This window comes from Melopsittacus undulatus, chromosome 6, assembly GCF_012275295.1.
Source record: "Melopsittacus undulatus isolate bMelUnd1 chromosome 6, bMelUnd1.mat.Z, whole genome shotgun sequence".
Classification (NCBI taxonomy): domain Eukaryota; kingdom Metazoa; phylum Chordata; class Aves; order Psittaciformes; family Psittaculidae; genus Melopsittacus; species Melopsittacus undulatus.
The window spans coordinates 70,749,890-70,768,877 of NC_047532.1; the positions used below are offsets into that span (position 1 = coordinate 70,749,890).

At 37.3% G+C, this 18,988-nt stretch overlaps 1 protein-coding gene across 1 annotated transcript in view; it reads left to right on the forward strand.

Moving 5' to 3' along the window:
• CLSTN2 (calsyntenin 2) overlaps positions 1–18,988 on the forward strand; it is a 319,995-nt gene that overhangs the window by 120,332 nt on the left and 180,675 nt on the right. The window contains exon 2 of the mRNA XM_031053268.2: positions 5,824–5,946. Within this exon, the coding sequence (XP_030909128.2) occupies positions 5,824–5,946 (123 nt within the window). The remainder of the gene's footprint in view (positions 1–5,823; positions 5,947–18,988) is intronic.

Sequence of the window (18,988 nt, forward strand, 5' to 3'; positions counted from 1 at the left end):
TAATACAAATAACTTGTAAGCCTAGAGCCAGTTTAAGGCACAGAAAGCAAAACTTTGTGGTCTACTACCCAAAAGATGACAACAAGGCACAGTGTGAAGGTTTGTTTTTATGTGTATGTGTAAATTCAGAATGGGCTCTTCCCATTTCCAACCAGAAAGGATGGAAATAAGGGTCAAAAGCAAAAATGTTGCTGAAAGTTTTGCAGATTAATATTCTGAGTAGAGTTTTATGAAATTTGTAGCTACATTGTTTTTCCATATAAAGTTCCTGTTTAATGTTCAATATTGATTTATTCAGTGTTAAAAATATTCTCTCCTCCTCTCAAATAAAACCCAATTTTTACAAGAGAATCCAGCATATTTATAGCTATATTAACTTCTAAGCATGTCCAGAATAAACAAAGAGTATGTTATTTTATTTTAGAAATAGCTGGTAGATTACTGGCTAGTATTACCACTTCCCTTAGACAAGGGGCTTGATGCTTTGGGTCAAACAAGAATGAGCTGCTGAAACATGGGTCCTCCATGTCAGTTTTTCCCCTTCTTTCAATGTAAGAAGAAATTTTGCTAGTGGGAATCATCATTTTTGATAGGCCTCTTCTTGAGGGCCAGAAAATGTGCTTAAGGCAGAATAAAAACCTTGTGCAACACAGGTTTTTATTGTGCAGTGTGATCAGACCAATGCCAAGTTATTTGTAGGATCTCCACTGAGTAATTTAATGTTGCTGAGATGCACTGCTTATAATATATTCCTTAGTTAAAATGTTCTCCAAAGAGTTCACATCTCATAATCATATATCATAAATTATATAAATTTTGTTTTAGCTGAGCTTAGTGTCAAAACTCACTTTGCCTTGGTTGGGGCATGAGTTTCACGTTATTATTTTATGTAAAAGCACATAATTATGATTTAAAGATAGCGATCTAAATGTAAACTCAGAACACAGCTAATGGTGTTTGAGTAATTCATGCAATGACATCACATGGAAAACAAAGTGTGTGAGACAAAAATAAATTTCTTTAGAATTTCTCTTTGACAAAATGTAAAAAGTGTGGTTTGTATGTGAAAACTTTCAGTTTCCTTTTTATGTAGGGAAACACAGCATCCTGTTTTCTGCATCTGTACCCACTCAGTGTTGTTTTTTTCCAAATGCTAAGAAAGATTTAATCCTGTAAAACACAAACATTTATTTATTTCTCCTCCTTCCCAACCATTTTCAGTTCCTACTTCTGGCTTAGTTTCTTTTCCCTCAAAATACATTTATTCATGCCCTTGTTTTCTTTGCCTTCCAGAGGAAGACATGTATTCTTTACTAAACCCATAATCCTTGTGTCTTTAGTGACCTTACCCCCCAAATGTGCCTATCTTCTGAATTCTTTGTTCTCAGCTGCTACTTCTTGAGATTTTAGTTTCCATCTCTATCTTTGGTTTGTAGCCCTGGCCTGTTCTGGAGTGGGCAATGCAGGCAATCCAGGCTTGCATCTCTGGTTGTGTTTTGGAGGAATTAATGTGCTATTTTTGGATCACTGACATTTTCCATGCATTTTGAGTCAGAAACCGTCTGAATTTTGAAAAGAACTATCGTACTCTATTAATAGAATCATAGAATCATAGAATAGTTAGGATTGGAAAGGACCTCAAGATCATCTAGTTCCAACCCCCCTGCCATGGGCAGGGACACCTCACACTAAACCATATCACCCGAGTCTTCATCTGTGTGATGCGAAATACTATTACCTGAGGGAGGTTTTCTTCCTGAGTCTTTGAACTTAAGTCTGAATTCTTAAGATTTAATTTATATAAAAATGTTACTGAAAAAAAGGGACAAAAAAAGGACAAATAAGGGAAATCATTAATGCTGCAGTGTTCATTCAAGGGGTCACTATAAACCATTGTGGCTTTTTGGTATTGTGAAATGGTATCTGCTGTGTGGAGCTGATATATTCATGTTAACCACTGGGGATTAAAATCTGTGGCATTTATTGCTATCTTAATTCAGATATAGAATCATAGAATAGTTAGGATTGGAAAGGACCTCAAGATCATCTAGTTCCAACCCCCCTGCCATGGGCAGGGACACATCACACTAAACCATATCACCCAAGGCTTCATCCAACCTGGTCTTGATCACTGCCAGGGATGGAGCATTCACTACCTCCTTGGGCAACCCATTCCAGTGCCTCACCACCCTAACAGTAAAGAATTTCTTCCTTAGATCCAGTCTAAACCTCTGCTGTTTAAGTTTCAACCCGTTACCCCTTGTCCTATCACTACAGTCCCTAATGAAGAGTCCCTCCCCAGCATCCCGATAGGCCCCCTTTAGATACTGGAAGGCTGCTATGATGTCTCCACGGAGCCTTCTCTTCTCCAGGCTGAACAGCTCCAACTTTCTCAGCCTGTCTTCATATGGGAAGTGCTCCAGTCCCCTGACCATGCTCGTGGCCCTCCTCTGGACTTGTTCTAACAGTACCATGTCCTTTTGATGTTGAGGACACCAGAACTGCACACAATACTCCAGGTGAGGTCTCACAAGAGCAGAGTAGAGGGGCAGGATCAGCTCCTTTGACCTGCTGGTCACGCTCCTTTTGATGCAGCCCAGGATACAGTTGACTTTCTGGGCTGTGAGTGCACACTGCTGGCTCATGTTCCTTGTAAACGTGCCGCTTTTCACCCCCTCCCACTGCCCCAAACAAGCACCATCTTGGGTTATAGAAAAGATACTGTCTCTCCTCATAAGATGATATCCTTGTGTTTTTTCGTATATTGTGGCCCAGATATAATAATACTTCTGTGCTCACATTACAGACAATTTTGTGTACGTAGAGCCATACTAGTAGTAAAAGGCTTTTTGGTAGATGCCGAAGAGTTTTGGATGGTTCAGAGTTGCTGTTTTCTCTTCCTACTGCTGATGCATCACTGTCTTGTCTCTGATTCTGTTCTTGTTTCTGCTGCAGAATTTCCCATTGGCCCTTTGGCACAGGTACGAAGTGCTCAGATGCAGTCAGAGTTTGTAAGGGAGTTTGGTGTGAAGGGTGGTGATTGTTCTTAACCTCAGTCAGATGGCAAGAAGCAGGGTGGGGTTCTGAGTGTGCCATCTGGAAGGGGTAAAACCCAGGGCACAATGCAAGGATGGGTATAAGGCACTGAAGTAGAATGTAGGAACTAGGCATATCTTGGGGTTTCTGGCCTTCTGCTAGCTTTTAGGGCCTGTCTTTAAACCAACTTGCAAGACTGCATTTCTGGGGGCATGCAATTTCCTGCAGGCTCTGCAGAATGAGTTTGTTTTAATTTTGCCTTTTTCTGCCTCATTGTCTAATGTGCTGTGTGCATTTGCAGGTGAAACAGAGAGCGGCAGTTTTCTAGCATGCTGACTTTATTACACCCAAAGGCTTGTAGAATTATAGAACGGCTTGGGTTGGAAGGGACTTTCAGAGGTCATCTAGTCCACAGGCTTTGGTGGGACAGTCAATGGAAGTATAGTTTAAGTTGTGCATAGAAATTATAATGAATTGACCTCTAACTGTAATAAAGATTAATTGCCTTGTCCTAGGTGCTACAAATTATTTACATTGTGATTTTATATGAATAACTAATAAATTACAGGAAGGGAGGCAAGTATTAAAAACCCTACCCACAGCATAGGTATATTTTGTCTATTCATCTTCACTAATATGCATTTGAGGTCATGAAAGCATTGTACTGATTCCAGCTTTTACTCAGCTAGACAAATGCAAGGAAAAAGTAAAACGATCCCCAAATTAACGATCTTGTACATGTTACTCTTTAAGAGATTCAAAGTAACGCTTTATATGAAGACAGCATAATAAAACTTGTGCTTAAGTAAATGCAGCGTGGCATTGTGTGTCTTTGGAAACCTGACCTAAAATTTGACTGTTTTTGCTGTAACTGAGAAAACAATGCAACTTTAACGTAGTTTGGGGGCATTTTAAACTAAATATGGATTGAAAACATAAGTTCAGCTATATATATTGAAATCAAGATCTTCAGGTTCTAACCAGTTATAGGCAAAAACAATTGCAGGTCATGTTTTTGCTTCAGTACATTGACATAAAGATAGCCTGAGTAGATAACTTAAGAGTGAGTAACTTAAGAATATGTAAACAGAAGCATATGGTAAGTACTGATTTGAACAAGTCTAAAGTTCTGCAGTGTCTGGATGTATAGGCAATTCACGTATTCAAATAACAGAAAATATTTCAAGTGCCCTAGAAACTGGAATCTCAAATGCCAATCAAAGCTCTGAAATTGTATTTATCTCTTCTTGTATTTCAACATCAATCACACTTTTGGCCTTCATCCTATCACATTAACTCATCAATCTCTCCTCTGGCTGTACAGTCATTACAAGATGACGAGATTTGAGTTCCCTATTTTCCGTTTCACCTTTTCCTGACACATCCCCAGTTTAATCTTCCTGTTGCTTACTTATTGCAAAAATGGACAAACCCACAGTGAATCTATGAATCTAGTATGCTGTCTTCTGAAAGTATATACATTATGACATATAAATGAACTCAAAGTTCTGTTAGTTATTAGAATATAAAATAACTCAGCTTTAAAAGGACTTCAGATTATCCTAAGTCTTCAATTTTCTAATGATTTAACAAATAAACAAGAAGGAAAAAGAAGGAACTTCTGTTTGCCATAAATATGTATGTTTGCTTTTTCCAAATAGTCAGTGAACAAAATAACTTGTTCATTGCCCAGCTCTTTCACTGTGGCCAGAGCCCTCTATTGTCTTTGTATTAATTATTACTTTCTTCACAAAGAAGAAACAGGGGAAAAGCTTGAAACTCATTCTTGCCTGGGGGTTTTTCAGAAAATAAGGCAGGAAAAAGGATTGGGTTTGTGTGTGAATTTTGTTTGATTTGTAGTGGGGTTATTTTAAAGAATCCTATCTGGTTCCTTTTGCTTTAAGTGTCAACCCTTCATCCTTGATAACATCACCAGATGTTTTCCTCAGCATCTGGTACACTGAGCTAAATAATATGTACAAAAATTACCTTGCATCTGGATGTAGTGGAAACATGGAAGATACTCCTTAGTGCAGTGTTCCTTCATGCCTGGGATAGTACATTCTTCAAACTGCTGTTTATTTAAGCTAACACCATTGTATTACTTAGGAGTTCTAAAAATGTAAAATTCAGCTTGTGGCTGTGGGAACAAAATGATGTTTATAAGTACAGCAAAGCTAAGTTTCTTACAGAATAAAAAGGAGGGGAAATGCATCTTCTATTTCCAAGTGAATGGAAGATATTTGGTGAGAAGGATGTATGTTGAAAGGGTTCAGGAGTAAGATAATCAGATGATACGTGGTGTAACCACATTTGACACATGGATTTGAAGGATGGGTTTTTCAGAAAAGCTATTTATCTCATAAAAGTGTAACTGAAGCTGGTTAAATGAAAAGAAGTGGCAGCTTTTATCAAAGTGATTCAGAAGTTTGTGGGGTTTGTTGGTTTTCTGGTTTTTTTTTTTTTGTTTGTTTGTTTGTTTGTTTTTGGCTACAGCGTTTGGAACACAAAAGCCATTTTAGATATTTTCCAAAAAGAGAAAAGGAGACATTGACCAAGTGTCCAGTGTTTTCATCTGCCCTTCTCCTTGTCTCTGTGTTTTGACAAGAGTTGTCTTTCTCTGGACATTCGTTCTCTTGCATCAGAGATTTTTGGGATCTTGTTAGTGGCTTTTGAGTAATAATGTTAATACTGGACTTGTGTTAAATAATTTCTCTTAAAAGATAAAATGAGCTAAATGGATGTAGAACACAGTCAGATTAACTAGGCACACTGTTTCTTTTCTAGTGAACAAGCACAAGCCCTGGATTGAGACTTCGTACCATGGAATCATAACAGAAAACAATGACACTGTAATCCTGGATCCTCCCCTTGTTGCTTTGGATAAAGATGCACCTGTTCCCTTTGCAGGTAGGAATATCAGCATTTTTAATAATGAAAACTCAAGAATTATGTCATTAAATTTGAATTTTCTTTTCTAGAAAAGAATCATTACAATTTACTAAAATAATAATGTGTAGTTAGTTTTGTTCAGTAATATCAGCCTTTGTTTCCTCTTCTGGTTCAGCTCTCTGGCTACGGACAAAACTCTGACAAATAATGAATGTTGCTCAAATCTTATATTACTTTATTAGTCCTTTATAACTGTCAAGACTTAAAAAATTTAATGGAGGTTTTGAAGACTTTTGCTCAGATTGCTATATGATAGATCTAAGTCATATAGAAGTTTTTACTTGTATTAAGTCTATTTTTCCTGACACGAGTTCCATAAGCAGAAAATAGTACTTGTGCATGTCAAGCAAATTTTCCCTTAAGTTCCCTGTTTCATTGCAAATATTTTTTAAATTAAAGGGAGAATATTAAGACTTGATAGCTGTTGTGAAGCTTCTAAATGAGATGTAGCTGTTAAAAAGATTACACTGTTTAAGAATGCTTGTCTTTAATAAGGAAAGGAACTAGTGAAGATAAGTACCCTTTATCTTGTGGAATACAGTCATGTTCAATAACTACTAAGTACTTGGCCCAATCAGTATAAAACGTCAGGTAAGATTAACCATTTTTCCCAAAGGCATGTAGTGGCATCAGCTCATCCCCTGTGAAACAGGGGTTCACAAATGCTTTTTATATATTGAACCCAATTTTTTTATCTTGTATCAAGATTGGTTTATCACTGGTAGTGTCCCACGGTTTTTGATTGCACAGAATACTGGTTTTTCCCTCAACCATGTATGCACTGGGGATTTTTAGTGCAGGGGACTTGGCTTAATTTAGTCAAAGCTAAAAACCTCAAATAGGATAGATGCATAGATACAGCAATCTCAGCATGAAACAGGTCCCGTGGCACCAGGTTACATCCTAATCAATGTCCAGTTGGAGATAAGTAGCTAGCCTCTAACTGGGAGGTACTAATGATAATCAGAGCACATGTACTTCATGCACAGATGCTTAGGATAAGGTATCCTTAAATCAGTTACTAGTTTTTGAAGCAAAGGAAAAAAAATACTTAATTCAAATTTTCTTGTTTATTTTAATATACAGCTGCCTCTTCATGAATGAATTAAAAAAAAATGGAATGAGACTTCGAATGCAAGGATTTAATCTGTCCTTGAAATCTTCAGCTACAGTTGTTTAGCAGTAAAGATTGATTCCTAGTGAAAAGTTGCCCTTTTCATTTGGGGTGGGGCAATTTTTCTATTGCAATGAATGTGCCATCTCCTGTTTGCTTCCTCTGCTTGCATTCTCTTGGGATCCTTACAGGAATGTCAAATCACATGTGCTGTTTCCATTTATACATTTACAAACTCTTTGCTGACTAAGGATTTACTAGCCTGATTACTGTATTCAGTTTTTACATTAGGACAATCGATACACGAGCAATGTACTCTTCTTGTAGAAAATCATCCTTTGAAATACTGAACTTGCACAGATTGGCTTTTGTGATAAAGGTTACATCAGAGAGGAGTTTTCATTTATCATCTTCATTGGTTGATTTTAATTATTTTAAGAAGTATTATTTGTACCATTGTGAGAGAAAATACTTGCTGTGTATTCCCTGATAGTATTAGTTCATTTCCACATAATACTAGACATTTGGCCTCAAGATCTGCAATCCAGACATAATGTTATGGCACTGATTGAACATTAAATTCCCATGAAGAGGCCGGGTTCCCTACTTGTTCAGAAAAAAAAACCTCTGTGTGCTTTTTCTTTTAAGACTCTTGTCTTTTTAAATTTCTGTTTTAATATAATGTAATTTTATTCAGCTTTATGATAGTGTTAATTTTATTATAGACCTTTATGGAAAATTCCATTTGTGTAATGTATTTAGCAGGAGAAAACTGAAAAGAGATAGAGCTACAACATTAACTATATTTAGTAGCAGTACATGTAAGAGTATTGTAATATGGATTTTTTTTCTGTTACCATAATTTAAGTGTGAAAAATTTCTTCTACTGTATAATAGATCAGTCTTCATTTGTACCGGAGAATCAGAGCTTCAACAGTTCCTTTCCACCACCTTATTAATATTTTCAATATTTTGTCCAACTATTGTTAAGAACCTGTATGTCCATTTGTTCCGTATTTATGCCTGTATCTTGCTCGTGAGGTTATAGTTGTTTTGACACCATGCCTAACTTGTGGAAGTAAAGGTAGTTATTTCTTGTTTATGGTCATGGCAAGGAGAGCTTCAGAGAGGAGGTGCAGTAGTGTGAGATCAGAAGGTATGCCAAGTCACAAAGAGTGTGCTGGAGCTGTACACTGGAGACTATAAACCACAGTGAGATTTTTTTTTTCCCTCCAAGTTGTCTGCATTATGCTTTATAAATCAGAGTTAGTGTTGAAGCCTGGGATGTCTGTAGGTAGGCTAGGACTGTGGTCTCTAGAATTATAATGGTAGCAAGATGTGCACTAGCAATAGGAGATACCAACAGGTAATGAGATGTCAGTGTTCTTCCAATGCAGAAAAGCACAGGTCTGTTGTATAGACCTGGCTTGAAGGAACCAGGAGGGGCTGCCACTCACTGCACAGGCTCTTTAAAAGCTTTGTGAAAGTTCAGTTATTTGTGGCATAGATCTACTCTAAACTATTTCTGTTTTCTCTTCTGAAAACTTTAACACTGCCCTAATACCTGTTGCTTTTTTCCTTTCCATGGCTACTAACGTCAAACTGTTTTAGCAGTACACACATTATGGTACATGCCAAAGTCCTAATCATGGACTGGTCACAAGAGAAAATTGTTATAAACCACACCTTTTTTTCTCTGTCTTGTTTAAAATCAAGGGTGCTGACAGGAGGAAAAAGGAACCTTCTGTGCAGTTACCCTCTCAACAGGTCTGTGTTTCCATGGTGGACTAATAAGAGACTATAACAGGACTAAATTTGCCTGTGAAAATGTTGGAGGTCTGTCCTGGGTTCAGCAGTAGCAGTCATTTTTTCTCCTTCTTAGTATCTGGTGCAGTGCTGTGTTTTTGACTTTCGGTCTGGGAACAGTGTTGATAACACTGATGTTTTTAATTACTGCTCAGTAATGTTTAGTCTGGCCAAGGACTTTCTGAGCTTCATGCTCTGCCAGGGAGGAGGGGAGGCTGGGAGGAATCAGAGACAGGACACCTGACCCAAACTAGCCAAAGAGGTATTCCATACCACAGCATGTCATGCCCAGGATGTAACTGAGAGATACCCAGAAGGGCTAGTTCTCTGGAGGGGATGGAGGAGGTAACGGTTGGTGCTCAGGCGGGTGGTGTGGGGTGAGTTATCCGTCAGCAGGTGGTGAGGTGTTGTATTCTCTTCACTTGTTATTTTCTTTATCATTATTATTATTATTATTATTATTGGTAGTAGCAGTAGTGATTTGTGTTATACCTTAGCTGTTAAACTGTTCTTATCTCAACCCATGGGAGCTACATAGCTGTGTGGCTGGGTTTAAACCACGACATTGTCAAATGTGATCAGCCCATTTCATAACTGGAGCATGAAGACTTTCAAGCGATTGCAGTCTTTGATATTTCTTCATCTTATGAACTTATTTTGAATTGTGCAATAATTGGAGTATATGTAAAATTGTAGTTTAAAAAATTATCATGGTATGAGCATATTTATTTTATCTTTTTCATTCTTTGGACTCTGAGTAGATCATTCTGACCCCTAGTTTTGAAGGAAAGTTTTCAAATACTGTTGTAAATGGTTAGGTGTGAGAAGGAATGTGGATGGTTTTCTAGCTTATGTTTTTCAAGTCCTGACCTAAAAGAGATTTTCACACACTGGTGTTGAGATAAAGCTGATCTTTAAGATAACTGGACTCACCCCAGCTGCCTTGAAGGTGTCACAGTAAAAGCCCTGACAAACCCAAGCTGCCAAAACATGAACAAACTGGAAGTCTTGTAGAAACAGGTTATGCCTTCCCTACATCTTTTCAAATAGTATTGTGTTGGTGCAGTATGGGCTTACTTATTATCTTATTATTAATTTAGGGAAATCAATTTTGAGGAAACTATTTAAAATAATGTTATAACATTTATTCAAAAGAACAAATGTAACTTCAGGTAGACTTGCACTAACCTGCAGGATCAGCCATACAACAGGCAGCTGTCATATGCTGATTATGAGGCTGAAAATCACTTCAGGGATTTGACTTTCAGGCTTAGGAGGGGTTTGGCTAGAAACAAGATGAGATCATCTGAATTAATCTGACAGTATTCTCTTTCTGTGATAGCAAGAAGCCCTCACAAAATGCTGTAGGAGTTTGGAAGGCTTTTTTGAAAGGACATGTGTCTGCATTTCAGCAACTCCATTTTATCAGCATTGTTGTGTAAAAGTATATGTGAAAGGAACTTCAGGATATCTCCAGTCCATCCTCCTGCCCAAGGCAGTACCTGTTATACCTGTGCCATTCCTGATAAATAGTTGTCTGTCCTAATCTTAAAGGTCTGTAGTGACAGAGATGCAACAGCTTCCCTGGGCAATCTGTTCTGCGCTGCACCATATTCAGTGTTTTTTTGTTATGCTTAACCTGAACTTTCTCTACTGCAGTTTTAGCCCATCAGTTTTTCCCTATCCACCATGGCTAGGTGCAGCAGATTAATCCTGTTCTTTTTTTGCAGCAATGGCCTTTTGTGTTATTCCCTAAAAGCACTGTGAGCATCCTAAACAGCACAGGGGTTGGGGGTGCCTTTGGCTAGCTCTTGTGTTACTGATACAGGTGTGAAGCAGAGAAGTATGAGGTCACTTTCACAGCAGTGAGATGATGAATGCCCTTTTCAACTTGAAAGCAAAGAGCCCAGCTCTTCACTGTGTCGCTGTTACTAGCCTGATAGACTGGCATTTGAGTGCCATGTGTCCAGGGTTAAGCTAAATAGTTCTAACACTGTGAGTTGGGATCAATAAGTCTTAAGCTACTTTTATGCTCTGGATAGATTTACAGATACCTTTTTTTTTTAAAAAAAAAAAAAGGCAGATATGTCTGTATCTCAGAAGCAGTTGCAAAGCAGACTTCCCTTGCAAATGGAGTCCCAGTCTCTCACTACACTTTGGCTATGCTAAAACCACTGTAAAGGATAAGAAGAAGAGCAAACCAGCCAAGAAGGGTGTCTGAATATTCATTAAACTACAGTGACTGCATCCAAAACTTTCCCAGACCATGTTGGTTATTTTAGCAGTGCAGAGGAGCATGTGTTTTCAGCTGCACCACAATAAATCTAGTAGTTTTGTCAGCCCAGTTACACCCAGGGGCTGAACACAAAATCCCATTTCTCTGCTTCAAGCTGTGACACTGTCTAAAGCCTTCTTGCTTGGTTGGTCTTACTGATAAGCACTTGCATTAATAGCAGAAACAATCTTTTTGGTACAGCATAAAAAATATGAAAATTATTTCTGAAGCCGCAATGCTGCATATTATGGGTTTTAACTCACTGTCAGCCAGACTTGAAACACACTGTCAGTTTGTGATGCCCAGAATTCATCACTGTTAAATATTTCCCTGTGAGAATGATGCATGATTTAAAATTCCTGAACTATAAGTGAAGCCGTGGGGTCTTACAGTTGTTTCTAACAGGTGACTTGCTGGATTTTTCTTTTAATTTTAATTTTTTAAGATTACATTTATTAATGTAGCTTAATTAGTTAAGACTGTAGTCTGTAAAGGCAAAAAGGAAATCTCGTCATGGTGATCACGTAAGGTAGAATGAAATATTGGCAATAGCACAGTTGATTCCAGAGATGCTGGTTTTGAGACTAAGGGATGCTGCTCATCCTCCAGCAAAGTTAGATAAATGTTTAGGCTTCAGGTTAAGAATGCGCCAAAACATCACTCTGACAGGGACTTGTATTTGTTAGTCACTGAAGTTGAGAGATGAGGGTTTTTGGTTTTTTGGTTGTTTTTTTTTTAATTGCTGTTGAGATTTTTGCCAATTAAGTTTTAATTGCCTTTTTTGGACGTCTTGACAGTAGAGAAATAAAAGTAGGCAACATGAATGTCTTGAAAGAAGACTAAAGGTTCAAGAATTCAGACTGTTTTGCTAAAGCTTTTAGTAGCTGCTGAATTGTCGATCATTGCAGGGTAAGTGGTTAGGACTGGAAATTATTCTTTAATGCATGGGCAGTGAATTTAAGTTGCTTCTGGTACATAAAGCCAGTACTGAATGAGAATGTTGAGATAAACTTTATTACACCTGAATATGCTAAATTACTTAAAGCCAGAAAGAGGCAAATAAAGTCATCAGATAATTAAACGGTTTGATGATATTTGCTTGGGCTTTTAGACTACTTATGGAAAATACTGATGTGAAATCAATTGGTACTGTTTTGAGTAGTTTTCTTTATGAGTATGACTTGATCTTTAGAAAATCTGGGCAGGATACTACTGTGGATGTGCAAACATACACATGAAAACAGGGACGGATTCAGGCATTTTATTGTGTTGAAGTGTCATACCAAATGACTACTTAATTAAAAAGCTGTTTAATTTAAACCAGTTGTAAGTCAAGTTGCCAGGAAAAGTAGTGTCATTACTCAACTTCTGGGCTGTTTAGAACACTTGAGATGACCTTAAATGGGAAGTACTGGAATTGCTATATGTGCTGATTTGCAGTGCATATGTACTTCAGGTAAATAAATAGTTGCCTCTGAATCCTCTGTTTTAGACATAAAAAGAATGAGGAATATTTCTCTTAGGGTGGTGCTGCCTTAGGTTTGAACAGGCTCATAGCTTCTTAAAAGTATTACCAAATATGTGTAGGCAGGTGAAAAATGCAGCAGGGCCCTGCTGTAGTTGAACCTCTTTGTCATTACGTTTGCAGTGAACATCATAATTGCTTAAATTCTTACAGTTTCAGCTACAAATAAGTGTTTTCAAACATTTATTGATATAAATCAAGTTATTTGAGTAACAATGACATCAGGCATGACAAAGGCATGAATCAGTGAAGAGGTGGAAACAAACAAGAATGATAACCCTGTTATGTTTCATGTTGCATAGTTTATTTCTGTTATGGTATTCAAGAATTAGTCAATTTGATGGGTCCATTTTTGCTTTCAAGGGTATGTCAACCTGCAGATTGAAAATCTGTGTCCATTTTCTTGTGCTAGAGTAGCATAAAGCATTCTCTGAGAGAGAGGGCTGAAAGAAGTATTGTGAGGACCCAAGTGGAGGAATAAACATCTATTCTGAGTCAAGTGGTACAATTGCACTGTGATACATCTCTTCACACTTTCAGCCCTTCTGTGGTCTGTCTGTTAATTCAGTTACATCTGTCTCTTTCACACAAGTCTTTCCTTCTTTGTGTGTATTCCTGTGTTGTCTTATTCCTAGGTGAAGGATGATGAATTTGTAAAAGAACATTTGTAAAGACATAAAGTGTTATTTATGCAGACTTAAAAAATAATACTGTGAAGCAGTAACAAGTCGAATTTTCACCACATAGAAATGTACTGCAGCAAAATTGGCACTACGGGATTCCAGTTGGCTTTAAAAATACAGTGAATAGGCTTAATTTGTTGGGAAAATGTCATGTTAAAAGGTATTCCTTGGAATGGAACTACTTGAGGAAGTGCAGCAACATGTTATTTCCTTGAAAGGGTTTCTAAATATCAGAAATATTTAAAAAGAACAGCCTCAAATAGTAATGATTTAATCTTTAGAGTTCCTTTTGCTTATTCGTCAGCAATTCTCTTAAGGGAAGAACAGCTGAGAGATCTCACTTTGAACCTTCAGCTTTCTACTCACAGCTGAAAAAAAGGTATTTTTCTGGAGTAGAATAAACTCTCTCAATAGCTGGTTAAGTGCTGATGCTCCCTTTGCTTACAAGGGCAGTCTGAAAAATGCATGTGATACTACTTTTATGAAGCAAGAGGGAAAAGGAAAATATAAAGAATTCGAACTCTGGTCAGGTGGTTTAGGGCATTGTTTTTGTACTCAATTCTCCCACTTCTGGCTGTGTAAAATGGATCAAACCAATTTATTCTCTTGGCCTATGATTTCCTCCACTGTCCTTTTTTTCTGTGTGTTTAGAAAAAGCTTCTCATTGCTTTATCTTGATGACTGTGCAGTACCAAACACAGTCTCCTTGTGCAACACCAAGTACAAAGAGGATTTGCTGCTCTGAGTTGTCACTGTTTTCCATTCTGTTAACTTTTATGATATGGGTATGTAATGTTTATAATAGATGCAGCAATTGGATTACTGCAGATGCTGAACTTGAGCTAACAGTCCTTCAAGAGATACACACCAATACTATTACATGTCTTTATATCTATGGCTGTCTCCAGCTCCCAAACAGTAAGGCAGATGCATTGCTGAGATGCTGCAGAGTTACAGATGAGACATGAAGAGAAAGTACTGGCAAATAGTGGAGTGGTGAAAAAGAAGGGGGAGAAATGCATTTTTACAGAAAGGTTGGAGACTGTTGATACAGGAAGCATTGTGTAGACGTGTTTAAAGGTGTTATTTCTCAAAACAAAAAAAAAAGAAAATAAGAATCTTAGGGCTCTGTTTTGTGAAGAAGAAGAACAATTTGTCCTGCCTTTACTGAAAAAAGTAGAGTAAGCTAGATATGCTTGCCATTAAAAAAGTATTTTTTTTCTTGGCCATTTTAGGTTTAATATCAGGAAATAAAATATCCAATTATTTATGATGGAAACACAACGCATGATGTAAAGAACCAAGTATTTTTTGAATCATTTTACATGCAGAAAGAAATGTCAGTGTGATGTTGTGAATGGTACTGATGCCACTAAGATACAGCGAGGCAGCAAGGAGAACTTGAGAGAAATATTTTAAGAATTGTCTGGGTTTTCTAAGGCAACATAGTGAGAACAATAGGATTAATATAACATGTAGGCATTGTGGGATTTCCTGCTGCTGGAATTTTGTTATAGTAGGCTTTAATGAACTAAAAGAAATTAATTGCCTACATTTTCACATATCTGCTAATCCAGAGAGGCTGGATGGCTTTGATCTGGCTACAGCATGTGGAAATACTAGACACAGTCAAGTACATCTGCTGTGTTCAGTTGTCAGGATCCTTGTTTTAGCTGTTACACAGTCACATTTACTCTTGGTGCGCTGAGCATGAGAAGGAGCCCAACAGAAAGAAGGTGTAAGGTGCCTTTTTTCCCCCTAAGTGATTAGCCTCTATTTTGTATGATGATGTATATTGCAAATTTTCTCATTAGGTATTCTACACGAAGCATATATTAATTTCATTCAGGTATTTGGCCTTTGCAGGTAGAGTAGATAACTAGATTGTTGAGGTGAAATTTACTTGTTGCTATTTGCTTTTTTTTGTATTCCGAGGCTTTGTTTCTTGTTAGACTGTTCTGTTTATTCTACCTTTCCTGAATGAAATAAATTCTGTAACTGTACTGTGCAAATTTAGTGCATGAAATTTAAGGAATTGAAACAAAATTGAAGTCAACTAATTGACATAGCAATCACAATTTATCCATAATGTGCCCAATAGAGCTTAAAAATGAATCTACAGAAACAATTGGCTCTGATTTTGTATAAAATTCATCATGCAGAGACTGGTCAGGAGGCTGCAGCACTTGCCGGGGAGGAGAGGCTCATTAGCTGGGCTTATTAAGCCTGGAAAGTAGACTGTTTGGTGGGAAGAAAGCAGTAGCCCCCCTTTTCATGCTGGAGTGAGACTCTGATTGCAAAACAAATCACTTCCAAAAAGAATCCTTAGCTCCTTATACAAATTGTTCTTTTCCTTCCTAACTACTATGATTATGTAGAATACATGGAAAAATGGAGGCCAACAAAATATTAGTTATAAATAAAAATTCCTCACATCAGTTGTTTAGCTTCATATGACTGGTGAGCCATAAATGCTCTTTGTGTCTCGTGCTCATATAAAATTCAGAAGAAAATGCATTCAAGGTAGTGGCTCGTGGAGTGACTCTTACAGTTTACTCTCACAGCACAACGACCAGATTTATTGAGTGAACACCTTGGTAGTGCTTCATATCTAAATTGCATTATCTTGTATTGCACTTCTGTGTTGAATGTAATCACCTAATAGTCATGAAAGGCCACATATCCCTGGTGAACCTTGACAGCATATATCCAATAAGTACCTTTTTATTTCTCATCATCTCAGTGTTTTTTTTGTGAGTGTATAAAAAAGAAAGTAGACTTACTATCATACCTTTCTTATTACTTGTAAATTTGACAGCATACAATACATACAACAAGTACAGTTAGACATGCTAAAATAATTAATGTGCAGTCTTTAAATAGTTGAATGCTACTTTAAGAAGCTCTGTTGTCTGCCCTCAGTTCATTTGGGGTCTTTGTCTCTCAGGGCAGGCTTAATTTTCTGGTTAATTATTGTGGTGAATGAATTTTTGGAGGAGAGATGGTGAAAGAGACTGAATATGCATGTCCTTTTGACCAGCTTGGGTCAGCTGTGTAGCTGTGTCTCCTGCCAGCTTCTTGTGTTCTACACCATCTTCAAACCACTCCATGTCTCTCCCCCTCAGTTATTTAGCTTTAGGCTATTTAAGTTATTTTTTGTGTCACTATATTTACAAGTACATGATGTTTAAAAGAAAAGAAATTGCACAGGTTTGGATGAATTTTGTTGACTCATTGTGAGTGATATTGTTATACCTAGCTGTCACTATTTCTCATTTTCATTATCTGTTTAATCTGAAGAATTAGGGAGAGGGGTGAATGAAATGCTATAGTAATGCCATTGAAATAATGGAGACCAAAGCAAGGCAATAACTAACTAATTATTGCTGTACAATTATTATAGAAAATGCATGAAAATAGTTGCTTAGATTGAAATGCATAATGAGGCACTGCTATGAAGAAGATGAGATACTGCTTTGTTCTTAGACTCATGTGAAATAATATAAGCCTTTTGAAAGGTGTCATGCTTGTGCCCAAATATCACCTGAGTGCCCATCAGTCTGGGTTACTGGTTAAAAATGCTATCTAAAATTGTCCAAGTGAGAGCACACTAACACTTAAGATACCTTCCCAAATTTGTTGTTTGAATGTTCTAAAAGAATATCAAACAGTACACTGGCTAGGGAATATTCATTTAGTACCAAATCTAATGTAGTTTTAATTGAAAAAAAAAACCCAACCAACCAACAAACCAATTCTAAAACAGAAGAATGGTACAATTAGAAATCCCTAACCTTATTCCAGCTATCTCTTGCCATCTTCACTCGTGGATTCTTTGCCAGTGACACTAGACATAGGAAATTTTCTTGAGTCATTTGGAAACGACCATGTATAATTGAAGCCTGGTGCTTCTGTATTAAATGAATCAAGTGCTTTCATTATCTGCAGAGTTCTCTGATGTCAGGTTGACTTCTGTTTCTCAGGCTGAAAGGCGATGTCAAAACAGCTCATGGATTAGAACTTGAATCAGGCAGTGGAGGGCGCTGGAAGCAGCTCCATGGACCGGGAGGCAAAGGCAGGCCTTTGACAGCTGTGATGAGCTGCCTGAAATGGAATATTCTGAATACTCACCACTTTTTTTCAGAAGCAAGTGGACTATATTGAGAAGAGACATGCCTTGCTTATGCAGAAATGGGGAATTGATTTGAGTGAAGATTACACTAGACTAGAATTACAAGAACTAGCTACTGCTATCTAACTACATGGATTTAAGATAATTTGCATGGAGAAGCATGAAGATTGGGGTCAAAATTATCTGAATGATTTGTAAAATTAAAAAACGCTTTTAAAACTAATTTGCTTTCAGGTTATTTAAAGCTACAGGAGAAAAATTAATTGTTGCTCACAACTGACATTGATGTGGCAATTCTCTTGTAATTGACAGATTATTGCTATCCTACCAAGTAATCAAATGTTCCTGGTCCTTGCTATGCTTCTTGCTTAAATCTGTAGCTCTTAGGCACGTTATTGCAAAATCAGTTTGTTCTATTTAAGGCTAGTTACCTGCTGTTCATAATCCTCAGCTCGCTTCTATGGGGTTCTTGTTTGGCCTTCAAGGAAACTAGATGGAGATTTCTCTTTACAATTTATTTTGGACAATAATTGGCTCACTGTAATGTTCAAATCCCGATTTGCCCTGTAGTAGACAGGAATTAAGAATAAATCTACTTACCTGATTAGTGACTTGTATGTTTCTGTATTATGTATCGTATTTTATGTAGTTAGTATGCATGGAACTTTTAATTAGTTTTACCGAAAATTCAAAGTCAAGCAGGGTTTTAAAAATGCCTTGGAAATGCTTAACTAAGCTGGGATAGACACATATGTTAAGCAGAAATACATGTTTTTCCTGCTTTGAATCAGTAGCAGTTCGCATTAAATGTATTCAGTTGATTTACCTGAAAGGCTCTTCTACAAGACGAAAATGTTTTGTGTGAAGAGTGTCAAGTTAAAAGGAAACATCTTGGAAAGTTTTCTGTGCATCATGATTCTTACTACAAAGTCATTTTATATTAAGAGTGAGGGATAATTCTACACACAAAGTAACTATGGTAACCTTTCCTGTGCACTGTTACTGCAGGAGCAGTAACATAACCTAAAGCTTTTGTTAAACCAGGAAAATTTGGAATTAGAAAATGATACAGGTCCCTTCCAACCCAAAGCATTCAATGAATTTATTGTAAACTGGTAAAATAACTAGGAGATTGGTTCAGGAACTGATACCATGCACTGATGTCACAGACATCTTTTAGGCAGGAAATTTCTTACTGAGTACAAGCCAGGAAGTTTTTGTGGTGTGCTCTATTACATGTCCTAATTCCACTCCCAGCAGAGCCAGTTTTAACTTTTGAGGGTTTTGTTGCCAACTCCATCATGAAGAGATGGCCAAACAGAAACACAGAGGACTTTGGGATTTTATGAGAGAATGGAATATATCATTGGTGTCAGTCTTTTGCAGTATTACACACTGCCACCTCACAGAACTAACAAACCCCTCATTACCATCTGCTCCTGCTGGGATGTCAAACACTGGAGCT